We start from the raw sequence: 13,777 nt of genomic DNA, 5'->3' as shown, positions 1-13,777 counted from the left end.
TGACCTGGATTATTTACTGCGTGTACTGATCTAATCCCGACGACCATAGGCTGTTTTATCTGATTTATGTTGTCTCTTAGATCCTCCCGAATTGCTTCTCTAGTTTTTGGCACTGCCCTTTATTTTCTTTGATGTTTACTTTATTCTTTCTTTAATTCTCGCCTCGTTTGTACTCTCATGTATGTTTTACTGTATTGTCAGACCACGATTCTGTAAAGCGCTCTGATACCTTCGGGTCTAGCAAGCGCTATATAAAACTTATAAATAAATATGCTGGTCCTTGGTCGTGGAGGACTTAGTTGACATGCATCAATATCCTGAATTGGCATTTTTTCTGGACAGGGAGCCAGTGGAGGTTCTTGAGGTTTGGGGTGATGTGGGTCCGTTTTGGTAGGTTGAGTCTGGCGGCTGAGTTCTGTATTGTCTGGAGTCCTCTCATGAGTTTGGTGTTGGTTCCTGCGTACAGTGTGTTGCCGTAGTCCAGCCGGCTGGTGATTAGGGCCTAGGTAATTGTTTTTCTCGTGCCGATGGGGAGCCATTTGAAGATTTTCAGAGCATGCGGAGAGTGTGGGAGCAGATGGAGGAGACTGCGTTGATCTGTCATTTCATGGTGAGCTGGCTATCTGGGAGGATGCCGAGGTTGCAGGCGTAGTCTGTTAGTGTAGGTGTGGGTCCGAGTTGGGTGGGCCAACAGGTGTCATTCCAAGGGGAGGTGTTGTTGCCAAAGATCTGCACTTTAGTCTTGTCTGTGTTGAGCTTCAGACAGTTGGCCTTCATCCAGTCGGCAACATTCTTCATGCAGTTGTGGAAATTGGTCTTTGTGGTGGTGGGGTCTTCTGATAACGAGAGGATGAGTTGGGTATCGGCGTAGGAAATGATGTTGAGATTGTGAGTTCTGACAATGTCAGCTAGAGTTGTCATGTGCTGTTGAAGAGGGTGGGTCTGAGGGATGAACCTTGAGGGACACTGCGGATGGTGATCTTGGGTTCTCGAGGTGAAGAGAGGTAGGCGGATTCTCTGAGTTCGTCCCGTGAGGGACGATGCGATTCATCTGAATGCATTTCCCTGGATCCCAATGTGGTGCAGACTCTTAATGAGTGTGTGTGGGATACAGTGTTGAACGCTGCGGAGAGGTTAAGGAGGATCCAGGGCTGCTGATTATCCTCTGTCGAGTAGGGTGCGGATGTCATCCGTGGTGATAATCAGGGTGGTCTGGGTGTGTGGTTGGCATGGAAACCAGATTGGGAGGCGTCTAATAGGTTGTTTCTCTCCAGGTGTTCGGTGAGCTGCTGGTTAATAACATTCTTGAGGACTTTAGTGGGAAACGGGAGCAGCGAGATGGGGCCGTAGTTCTAGAGTTCTTGTTGGCGGAGGGTTTCTTGAGGAGAGGTCTGACTTCTGTGTGTTTCGATGCACCGGGAAGGTGGTTGTGGCGATGGATGCGTTTGATGGTGGGAGATGGCGGCTGATATCTTTACTCCCTAGGTTGAAGAGGCAGAGGGGGCAGGGGTCGGTGGGTGCTCCGGAGTGGATGGAGTTCATGATAGCTGTGGTGTTCTGTGTGGTGAGCTGTTACCATGTGGTGAGTGACTGTTCAGCAAGGCATCCGTTAGTGTGAGGAAGCTGTGGAGGTCGGTGGGTTGGGGCTCGAAGTTCCTGTGAATGGTGGATATCTTGTTGTGGAAGTGGTTCACTAGAGCGTTGCAGAGTTCCTGTAGAGGTGAGATCGTGTTCGCTGTAGCTGTTGGGCAGGAGAACTCTGACAATGCTGAAGAGTTCCTTGGTGTGGTTGGTGCTTGCTTCGAAGCAGTATGCTAGGGTGTCTTTTTTTGCACCTATGAGTCGGTGGTGGTATTTATTGAGAGCTGACGTGAAGGTGGCTCAGTCTCTGGTGTCTCTGCTGGTGCGCCATCTCCTCTCCAGTTGTTTGCAGCTGCGTTTCATAGTCCTGAGTTCTGGAGTGTACCAGCTGGCTTGTTTGGTGGATCTGTGGGTCTTGGCTGGTTTGATGGGGTGACTGGGGCGGCAGCATTGGTGATCCAGGTGGCGAAGTTCTGGACTGCTTGTTCCAGGTTGGTTGCGGAGTCGGGCTAGGTGGTATTGAGGGCATCCATCCATTGGGTCTGTGCCACTTTGCCCCAGCTGTGGAAAGAGGCATGGGGGGAGCTGGCGGCAGTGGGTGGTGATCCTGCAATGGTGAAGTGGACGATGGGGTGGTCGGTCCAGGTGAGTTCTGTGACATGTCACTGGACGTGAAGATCCGGTCCAGTGTGTGTCCTGCTCTGTGTGTGGGGTCTGTGACCAGTTGGGTGGGGCCGATGTTGCCCATGCGTTCCAGAAGGTTGGCAAAGTTTGTGTCTGTGTGGTTATCGAGGTGGAAGTTCAGGTCTCCAAGGAAGATGTAGTTCTTGGACTCTATGGCAAGTGGGGCGATGAAGTCTGTGATGGCATCACAGAAGCCGGTGCATAGTCCTGGGGGTCTGTAGGCAAGGGTGCCCTTGATGGTTGTTCTGTCGTCGGTGTGGAGTTGAAAGTTGAGGTGTTCCATGATATGTGGGTGATCGAAGGTAGGGCTGTCTTAACAGCATTATAGGCCACCGGGCAAAGCAGTGCACTGGGACCTGCCTACACAACCACTCACAGGAATAAAAATGTTAAACAGAAATTCAGTGTTAAATTCTGGTCTGCATGGACCCCCTAAGCGTTAAGACGGCTCTGACCGGAGGGTCAAGGTTCCTGGCGCTGAGCGCGGTCCAGGCGCGTACGGGCTTGTCTTTGGTGCGCCAGCACTGCATGTTTGCGCTGCGACCTCCATTAAGTGGTACTTAGGAGGTTCACTGGGAAACTGGGGGTGGGGCCAGTGGGAGGGAAATCGGTGGTAATGGAGCTGGGGAAAAACAAACCAAGTAATAGAAAAACAATGAGGCCAAAATAAACACGGGACAAAATCTAAAAAAATCAAGCGTATTATGTGCAAGAAAAAAACAAAAACAGGGATCAAATCAAAAGGCAAGACAGTAGTGTGAGAAGTTGGCCTGATATGTAGTGCTCACTATTCTAGTGATCACTGTGTATCATTCCAAACGACCCTTATTGATGATTGGTTGTAAGTCAACCTTTTAGACCAGCTATCCTAGTAGCGTGGATACGAGCAGTCTTAGGCTAAACTCTAGAGGGCGTGTTAAGCCAGCTGTTTACCATCACATATACCCCTTGAACACCAAGTGAAAGGACACCACACAAGTTGTTATGAAAATAAAGGATATTTATTTATAACAAGACTACCCTGGCTCTTTATGAGTCAGGGAGCTAAGCACACTACAAAACTCTTAGGAAAATACTTCAGTTGCACAATTTACACAAATGCCCGAGGGGCACGAGAAACCATCTACACTAACAGTGAAATGCGAATGGTTAGAGTCTGGAGATACTGATTCCGGAGTGATCCGATCAGTGGGACTAAACGAAAAAGGAACTGGACACTTGTAGAGCGAACCTGCGATGGAGCACCGAGATGCTCGAGTTACCTAGCCCGGAGGCTGCGGCTGCGTGAAGTTCGTCAAGATGTCGGGAGTCCTCGTGTAGTCTCAGGAGCCTGAAAGAAGAAGTTGCTGGCAGGCGACCAGTGACGATGTTCAGAGCGATCCAAGCCTGGATCGGTGGTGAGGGAAAACCTGAAAGCAGAGGGGACTCAGTTCTCAACCGCTAGCCAGCGATCGTGTGGGTACCAGGAGGGTACCGGCTGAAGTCACCTCGACCAGGTGAGTGGGTGACGTCGGACTCGGCTGTTCCTCGGACCAGGAGGCGCGGCGGCGACCAGGATGGAGGGCGAGCTGTCCCACGAAGGTGTCTGCTGTTGATGATGCTGGGCCCAGGAAGGGGCAGCGGATCTTGGCAGTGGCCACCCAGGCGGGGGAGTCAAGATGGCGTCGGGAGTGGACCAGGAGGGTCTGTGGTACTCCTCTGTTGAAGGGGAGCAAGAGCCAGTCTGGAGCAACCAGACTAGTGCTGAAACAATCGTGGTGCGTCGTGAAGAGGGCCACAAGCCGGTCGGCAAGTGGTCGAACAACGCGGTGAACAACAAGGAGCGGAAGGGCCCCCCACGCAGATCTCGGGGATGCTGGGGAGGCAGACTTCGATGCTGGAGCTGCTCAGGGTTAGGGCTTCTCAAACCCTAGGTGCACTCACTCGAGGGTCCCTCGGTGGGCGTGCTAGATAAGCGTCGTGCAGGTTCTGAAGATAGCCGGTCCCGCAGGTCTCGTCACACCTACGGCTCTCAGCTGGGCTGATGAGGTAGGTAAGAGGTCAGAGATGGCAGGGACTCGGGTCTCGTCGAGCTGGGCAGTCTTGATCCGTAGGAGAGACTTACAGCAAACCGCAAGCGCTTAGATGGTGCCTGCTGGTGCAGGGTGGCTACTCCTTAGCCACAAGGGAGAGTCTTCAGAAATAGTCAAGAGTTCCTTTCGTGGAAAGTAGTTCGTGATTCGGAGTTATCCGATTATCTGATTATCCAATTTGGGAAGGGGACTCGCTCCTACCTTTATTCTAAGAGAAAGGGGCTGGCCCGAGACTAGGTTCTACCTATGGGTGGAGCCAGGAGGGGGGTGGTTACACCCCTATCCTTTGTCCGGCTTCGCGCCAGCTCAGGGGCTGGTGTGCCCCCGAAACTGGTTTGAGCCGGGCTATGCACAGTGAGCACCGGGGTGCCACTTGCAGTCACCTTCCTTTCAGCCCTGCCTACCTGGGATACACAAACCCTGTCTGGGATGGTGCTAACACCGCCCTCGACAGGAAACCCTTTGTCCAAGCTCCCTTTGCTGGAAGGTCCCCCAGCAGCAGGAGGTCAGACTTGTGTCTGGTGGCAGCATCCATTTTGTGATGCTGAGGCTTGAGTCAACTTTAACCGGGGTTCAAGGTTACTTCCATGTCGTGTCCCTCTAAAAGGGGGGAATGCTAACCCCGTCCCCAGGACTGGCGAGGGGTTCGTATTCCCATTCGTATGACACCTTACTCGACATGTATAGGTGATGCGATGCCAAAGTTAGCAAATAACCGCAAGGATTATAATGCCTTAAAAGTAGTTGGCCCGCGTCACCATGGAACGGCTATTAGGACTTGGTTCCGTAAGCCGTCGACGGGCTCAGCTCGCGCCAGAGCACCGTCCCACATGATTCCCTGCACTCTGCCTTCAGGATTGATAAGGCCTGCTATAGGAGTGACTGATAGGAATCCCTGTGTCCAGTTTAGGGTTTTAGGTGTAGGAATACTACACCTACAGCAACGGGTGATTACACAACGTGGCCCCAGCTGTCGTGCAGCCAGTTGTGTCAGATTTGGGCGGCCATTCCAGGGGTGGCATAATACATGCTTCAGCCCCTGGTAGGCCCTGGGTACACCGATGCCCTGGATACCTGTGGTATGCTGAGACAGGGACTGACAAGGCGGCCCAGTTCCAATTAGTGGATGCACCTAACGTACATGTGTGTTAATTTCGAGAGAGAACAGCTAGGCTGTGGGTCTGATTGGCAGGCCCACAGCCGGAGAAAGTCGTAAACCAATGAAGCAAAAGCAAAAAATCTGGGTGATCATAGGATTGCAGACCCTACTCTCCTACAAGTAGAGGCAGCAAGGGGAGCAGGACATGGTAACTTGCTCAATTTGGTTGTGCTGCAACCTCCATTAAGTAGGTCCTGGGAGATGGGAGGGTCACTTTGGAGGCTTTTGGAGGGGGCCAGTGAGAGGAAAAACGTCAGGAATCGAGCGGGCGGCCGTGAGAAGAAAACAGAGTAATAGAAAAACAATGATGTCAAAATGAACACAAGACAACGTCTAACAAATCGGTCTTACTATGTTGAAGAAAAAAACAAAAAACAACAGTGAGCAAATTAAAAGGCGAGACAGTAGAGACAGCACGGGGAGCAGAACACGGGGACCTGCTCAATGAGGTTGTGCTGTGCCCTCCATTAAGTAGGTCCTGGGAGGGTCGCTGGGAAAAACTGCGGGAATCAAGCAGACGACAGTGGGAAAAAACAAAGAGTAATAGAAGAACAATGAGGCCAAAATAAACACTAGGCAAAATCTAACAACAAATTGAGCATACTATGTGCAAGTAAAAACATCATAAATCATAATGATGAGTAAACATAGTGCTCTTTATATTCACATTTCAGACTTCACCAAGAGCTTTATATAGGTCTTATTAAGAGGTTGTTGACTTCATTCTGTTAAGCGTCACAACATACTAGATGGCCTAGATCCATGGTTTTAATCTATCCACAGTGTATAGCTCTTCATCCCCTGCCTTGAAATATTGTCAGGTGGTCTGGTAAGAGGTCTACCACGTTTGATGTGCATGGATAGTAGAGCGGTAGTTTGTGTCCTAAGTGGGTAGCATTGGGTGCCTTGCTTGAAGATCAGCAGGGCTCTAAATTTGTTGTGGCAAACTTGTAGATGCGCTGAAGTCGAGTCATAGTGTGGTGTTTGCAGATTCCTCTGCAGATGGTTGTGTAAGTGTTGTCAGAGACCTGGTAGAACGACTCCTCCGCACCCGACATCGCCATAGCAATCCCAAACGGCTACAAGATCACCCGCAGAGACCGCACCGTCGGAGGAGGAATCGCCATCGTCCACAAGAACAGCATCAGGGTCGCGACTAGCACCGACGACATGCTCCGTACCGCCGAACACATGCACTTCCAGATCCACACAGACCCCAACTCCACCCTCAGAGGCACCCTCGTCTACCGACCCCCCGGACCGCGCCCCCAGTTCAGTGACTCCATCGCCAACTTCATCAGCACGCACGTCCTGACCTCCACCGACTACATCCTCCTCGGAGACCTGAACTTCCACCTTGAGAACAACGACGACAACAACTCCACAACCCTAATTGATAACCTCGCCAACCGAGGACTGAAGCAACTCGTAATAATGCCCACCCACTCCGCCGGCCACACGCTCGACCCCGTCTTCTGCTCAAGCCCGCATGTCTCCGTCAGCCACACCTCCGAACCCCTCTGGACCAACCACCGCTGCATCCATTTCACCTTCCAGAAACCCAACACACACCACCGCACCCAACAGATCCCCCGCCGCTGCTGGAGCAAAATCACAGAAGACCAGCTACATGCAAACTTCGCTCTCAGCCCACCCACCGAACCCTCCAACACCGACGACGCTGCCCACAGCCTCAAACACTGCGCCAACACCCTCGCCCCGCTGAAGAAACCCCCCCACAGAGACACCAGCAAGAGGGCCAGCTGGTTCACCCCAGAACTCCTAGCCTCCAAGCAAGCCTGCCGGAAACTAGAGAAGAAATGGCACAGCGAACAAACTCCGGACAACCGCGCAGCACACAAGGACGCCATCCGCAACCAACACCACCTCATCAGAGCTGTCAAGAGAACCTCGTTCAAAGACCGCCTCGACAACAACCCACACAATAGCAAGGAGCTCTTCAACATCGTGAAGGAACTCTCCAACCCCAGCTCCAACACCAACGACATCCCGCCATCGCAAGCCCTGTGCGACTCCCTCGCCACCTTCTTCCCCTGCAAGATAGCAGACATCCACGACAGCTTCAACACCCAGACAACCCCAACAGACAGCAACACAACAGACCCTCCGCACACCATCGACCACGACCCCCTGCTAGCCTGGGCCAGCATGAGCATCGATGACACCATCAAGACCATGAGCACAATCCACTCCGGCTTCCCGTCAGATCCCTTCCCGCACCACGTATTCAACAAAGCAAGCAGCTCCATCGCCCCCCACCTGTGCAACGTCATCAATCTCTCCCTCGAGACCGCGACCTTCCCAGAGAGCTGGAAACACGCCCAGATCAACGCCCTACTGAAAAAACCCAAGGCAGACCCAAGAGACCTCAAGAACTTCTGCCCATCTCTCTGCTCCCCTTCCCGGCCAAGGTCATCGAGAAAATCATCAACAGACAGCTAACCCGATACCTCGAAGAAAACAGAATCCTGGACCCTTCCCAGTCAGGGTTCCGCAGAAACCACAGCACCGAGACTGCCCTCATAGCCGCCATCGACGACATCAGGACCCTGCTTGACAACGGTGAGACCGCAGCACTCATCCTCCTAGACCTCTCCGCCGCCTTTGACACCGTCTGCCACCGCACACTACGCGAACGCCTCCACGCCGCAGGGATCCTAGACAAGGCTCTGGAATGGACCACCTCCTTCCTCTCCGGCAGAACCCAGAGCGTCCGCCTCCTCCCATTCCGGTCCAAAGCCTCCGAGATCATCTGCGGCGTACCCCAAGGATCCTCCCTCAGCCCGACACTGTTCAACATTTACATGGCCCATCTCGCACACGTCGCCCGACAGCAAGACCTCAACATAATCTCCTACACCGACGACACTCAACTGATCCTCTCCCTCACCAAGGACCCCATCACCGCCAAAGCCAACCTCCACGAAGGAATGAATGCCGTCGCTGACTGGATGAAGACCAGCCATCTGAAGCTGAACTCGGACAAGACGGAGGTCCTCATCCTCGGCACCAACCCTTCAGCCTGGGACGACTCCTGGTGGCCGACGGCACTGGGAGCAGCCCCGACACCCACCGACCAAGCACGCAACCTGGGAATCATCCTCGACTCAACGCTCTCAATGACCAAGCAGGTCAACATCGTCTCCTCCTCCTGCTTCAACACCCTCCGCATGCTCCGCAAGATCTACAGATGGATCCCGACAGACACAAGAAAGACAGTCACCCAGGCCATCGTCGGCAGCAGACTCGACTACGGAAATGCTCTCTATGCGGGAGCCCCGACCAAGCTCATCAAACGACTACAATGCATCCAAAACACCTCTGCACGACTGATCCTCGACGTACCATGCCACGGCCACATCACCCCCCACCTGAGGGACCTGCACTTGGCTCCCGTCAGCAAGAGGATATCCTTCAAGCTCCTCATCCACGCACACAAGGCACTCCACAAGACCGACCCAGCCTACTTCAACAGAAGTCTGTTCCTCTACATCCCCAACTGCCAGCTATGCTCCGCCGACCTCTCACTAGCCACCGTCCGGCGCATCCGAAGAACAACCACCGGCGGGAGATCCTTCTCCCACCTCGCCGCCAAGACCTGGAACACCCTCCCACTGAGCTTATGACAGACCCAAGACCTGCTGACCTTCAGGAGGATGCTCAAGACCTGGCTGTTCGATCAGTAGCAGCCCCCCCCCTCAGCGCCTTGAGACCCTCCCAGGTATGTAGTGCGCTTTTTCAAATGACTGATTGATTGATTGATTATTTTAGAAGCATCAGACGAGTATTCACTTCTTAGCCTGTGTTATTTATGTATGTATAAAATGGAATATATGTCATAGCTAAAAGACAATGCTATTGAAGTATTATTTCTTCTTACTGCTTACGCTGTGCGTATTATATCTTGCTTACTGTCTAATGATTGTAACAGCTCATATCTCTTAGACTAGAAACAAGACTGTTCAATAAAACCTTTTATTGAAACGCCCGTCTTGCTATTTCTGTGTAACTCTGGACAAACTAAGCATCCACAATTGACTGAGTGAAACTGTTATCTATTGTTTCCACGATACTGAGACGCGTTCCGATTCTGAGGGAAACAAAGTTGTCATGTTTATGCGGTTGTCGGAAACTAATCCCTTCTTGTTCATTTGAGAAGTTTCTAGTGACCTCTGAGTTAGCTGGCACACACAAAGTAATTACGTTTAATGTACTCGATAGGAGCATACTGACCTTCGTCCTATGCGAAATCTATAGTGTATATTATTCCAATGCTCAGAGCCTATAAGGGAAATAAGAACTACACTACAGTTGTTAATGAAGTGCGGAGGGGAGCTCCATTCATGCCCTGATGGTTATGTAACTGTCTTTATTCACACCGTGCCGCAAAGAAGAGTACGGTAGACGAAGCCAGGATTAAGGGTACATAAAACTGTTCACTGTGCATGATCTGGTCATCTGTTTGAAAGCATCCAGCTCTCGCTCTTCCGCCCTTTAGACTTCATGCTGATCATGAACAATCCTTCTTCTTGCATTGAGCGAGCTCCAGAACCTGGTTGTCTCTATAGAGTACAAAGAATTGCCCCCATGCGTTATTTTGAAAGGAGAATGGAATATGTGACGTTACAACGCGATCAGTTACATCGCGGCACGTTACATCGCAGTTATTACAACGCAAGTCATTACAACGACTTGCGCTGGACTTAGGAATAGTATGATTTACTATTCCAACTCCAGCCTACATAACAGTAGGGAAGGTGTTGGAATAGTAAGTCATACTATTTCTTAGTGTATAGTGCCATCCAGCGTTGTAATGACGCGATGTAAATGTATCGCGGTGTAACAACCGCGTTGTAAAGGTCGTTCACCGGGAGAATGTTTAGGAGTCTTTCTTTTGGTATTGTTTGTTGATTTAGTTGGAGGAAGGTAGGTCCAACACCATGGATGATGCAATGGTTGATGGAGAGAGTCTTGAATAAGGTTTGTCTGGCCATGGACAGCCATTGGAGAGCTGTTAGGGCTGCAAAGATGAGGCTGTGCATGTTTATATGTGGGAATTACCTTGTTGCAGCATTATGGATTGATCAGCATCTCTGCATTTGCATGGCTCGCAAGAAAATAGTACAATTGTGTACTGTAGGCATGATGTCACCAACGCGATAGTGGCCTGAACCCTGTGGGGGACATTCTTGATGTGGAAAGATGTGATGTAGAATTCATATGGTGAAGAAGGCATGAAAGAGACGGTTTGGATTCCATGATCTCTTCTAAGGTCCTTACTTCCTTAAAAGATGCTTGATTTGGCATAGCAAGTGTCTGAGTCTTGGAAATCAGTGCACTAAGCGAAAATATGCAAGGAAACCTCTTGGAGATGGCAAGCTCTACATTTTGCTGCTGAATGATTAAGGTGTTTCTGCTGAAGCAGTGTCATGCCTGCCCTATTTCTGTGCCATTTACAAATTCTTGCTCTGTTTTTGAAACTTTGTGTAATCTGCTGATCAAACTTCGGAATATTAATGTGTGGATTCAGTTAGATTTTCTGCCTTAAGTGGTGTACGTCATTGACTCCTACATAGTTTGAAAATAAGATTTGCAGTTAGGAGAATCAAGATCAGAAATATTGTAATGCATCCAAGTGCCCTACTAATCTTGCATAATGTTTATGAAAAATGTTTTTTAGATTGCAGTTGATCCTGCCCTGAATGTAACTCATTTTTGTTATTTTGTTGTTGTAGGTGGAGAGTTTCATAAAGGTTGTGCATGAAGCTGACAAAAAACTTGCAGTGACATTGGAGAGTAATTTTCCCAGTTTAAGAGACCTTACATAGGCAAAAATATGTCCTGCGATTACGGATCAGTAATTTTCATTACATTTCATTCATCCGGATAACAGCCTTCAGAAAACCTGCAAATTACCTGGATTTAGCCAAATAAATATTTATGTATGGAATTTCCTAATTTTATTTGTCACTGTACTTTTCTTCAAGAGTTTCTAGTAGAAACATTTCGGTGTCAACAAATAAGAGACTTCCTTACAGCTCTGTACAGTATTAAAGGTCATATTTTGTATATTTGTTTCTGTTTTCTTCTAATTTCCACACGTGCCCGATCTTGATGAGAGTGATACAGATTGTTTTTGAGAGAATTATCACTCCCATTTTGCTCCATTACATTATTAACATATTGGAATTGCACCACCTAGTGGTGGAACTAAAAAGTCTTGCTTGCTACTGGAACTGTCTGCGTGCCTCCCTCAGTATAGATGGCCTTGCTTTCCATAGCCTAACCACTTATGTCTCCTGTATTCCGTACACAGTTCCTCTGTTTATGTCAACAGTAAGGGCTGGACTCCAATTCCCTTCACAGTTACACACTGTTTGTACTTTCATGCTTGGTCTTGGGGCACGTCTGGTGTGTCCCAAGATTATATTTTTTAACATTATAACATTTTCTTTTGCGACTAAGGAGCCTGCCAAGAAGAAGAGCTGGAGGAGCTGTGAGGAGGAATTACCACTTTGCTGTGTTGGCCTGGAGTGGCTGCTTCTGTCTTGGCCAGTGAAAGGACTGGACTGGACTTTCTGCAACTTATTTTCCTGAGTTTATCCAAGGCCTTGAGGTAGAGCTGCTACCAGCATTGGGTATTGCACTGGGTGTTGTGTGCTGCAACAGAAGAAGAAGCAACCCAACACTGTCAAGGATGCCGCTGCCAGCTCCGTGACCTGTTGCACCGCAGAGCACCTCTCCGCACCGCAAGCCTGGTTTTGCCACCACCAAGCTGCTGCTTGCACAGTGACCTGAGGGCACTGAACTTCTAACCGTCTTGCTTTAAATTGCTGCCCTGGTATCCCTGACACCACATTTCACTCGACATCGATGCCGCTGCCTACACTGTGGCCTGGGAGCACCGCTTCTAAGTTACTCAACGCACATCCCGTCACACACCGCAGCCTTGGCCCACCGATGTTGGCACCATCGACTCCAGGTCATCTACGGACGACAGCGCTTCAGCAACAATGATGCTGCTTACTCCCTGACCTGCCAGCACCGCCCCACTTCGCACGACAGCCCTGGTCTTATGGACGCTGCTGGATGCTGTCAGCAAGCCACCACCTGCACTGCAACCTGATGACACCGCTCGCCGCACCGCTGCACTTCGCACCACAGCCCAGACGCCTGCCGGCGCTCCTGACTTCAAACTCACAGAATTTGATCTGCAAAACGTGTAACTTCAAGGGCACGACAACTCCTGCACCGACATCCAAAGCATACGTCTGCTGACACCGCATCTTCGGATCTCATCGCAAGGGCCACAACGCCCTGCATTTACAAAGTACTGTTTGCCGGTCTTCCCGATACCATAGCTGGCCTGCAACTCAGCGGTCTGCCTAAACTGTAGGATTTGTTTGTTCACGACGCTGCGATAGCCCCGAACTATAAGGAACTGTATTTTAAGTCTCTTTTTGCAATATTCGTATTTTGATTATGTTGGAATTTTATCGTTGTGGTCTTGTTTTACACATAGAAATATTGGCTATTTTTCTAAAACTGGTGTGCTATGTGCAAATGCTTTACACATTGCCTCTGAGATGAGCCTGACAGCTCGTGCCATGCTACCAAGGCAGGGGGTTATTTTAGAAGTGTAATCCTCTTTATCCTGATGAGAAGAAAGGGTCCCTACTTGGACAAGGTTCGTATTTTGATTATGTTGGAATTTTATCGTCGTGGTCTTGTTTTACACATAGAAATATTGGCTATTTTTCTAAAACTGGTGTGCTATGTGCAAATGCTTTACACATTGCCTCTGAGATGAGCCTGACAGCTCGTGCCATGCTACCAAGGCAGGGGGTTATTTTAGAAGTGTAATCCTCTTTATCCTGATGAGAAGAAAGGGTCCCTACTTGGACAAGGTGCATACCTCTGCCAACTAGAGACCCCTATTTCTAACATTTGCCACTTAGTGTTGGGCTTGGATGTGTGCAACTTGTTTCTCTTCAAAGAAGTCTTCGAGTCACAAGGTAGAGTGACTCCACCTAATATTGGGAATGCGCATGGTCATCTGCTCGGTTGTTAGATTGTTTCTTTCCGCCGTCAGGTTTGGACGTGCATCCTGTGAGCTCAGGTGGTTCATATGGCGCAAAGGCATGCGAATTCACAGGGCACTGGCAGGGTTGCTCTGCCAGATAAATAGAGTAGAAAGTTTGATGCGGCAGGTAAACTTTTCGCTGCACGATCACCGATTAATTGGAAAATCGCCAACTCC

The 13,777-nt window shown here is 50.0% G+C and overlaps 1 protein-coding gene across 2 annotated transcripts in view; it reads left to right on the top strand.

Moving 5' to 3' along the window:
- Positions 1–11,586, top strand: part of SAAL1 (serum amyloid A like 1) — a 305,196-nt gene extending 293,610 nt beyond the window's left edge. For both annotated transcript variants that reach the window (XM_085648052.1, XM_085648053.1), the window contains one exon: positions 11,253–11,586. In XM_085648052.1, the coding sequence (XP_085504178.1) occupies positions 11,253–11,345 (93 nt within the window). In that variant the 3' untranslated portion in view covers positions 11,346–11,586. The remainder of the gene's footprint in view (positions 1–11,252) is intronic.
- The last annotated feature ends 2,191 nt before the right edge of the window (positions 11,587–13,777 follow it).

This window comes from Triturus cristatus, chromosome 3_2, assembly GCF_964204655.1.
Source record: "Triturus cristatus chromosome 3_2, aTriCri1.1, whole genome shotgun sequence".
NCBI classification, from domain to species: domain Eukaryota; kingdom Metazoa; phylum Chordata; class Amphibia; order Caudata; family Salamandridae; genus Triturus; species Triturus cristatus.
The sequence above is the reverse complement of the archived record's forward strand: the minus strand, read 5'-3'. Positions and strand labels throughout refer to the sequence as shown.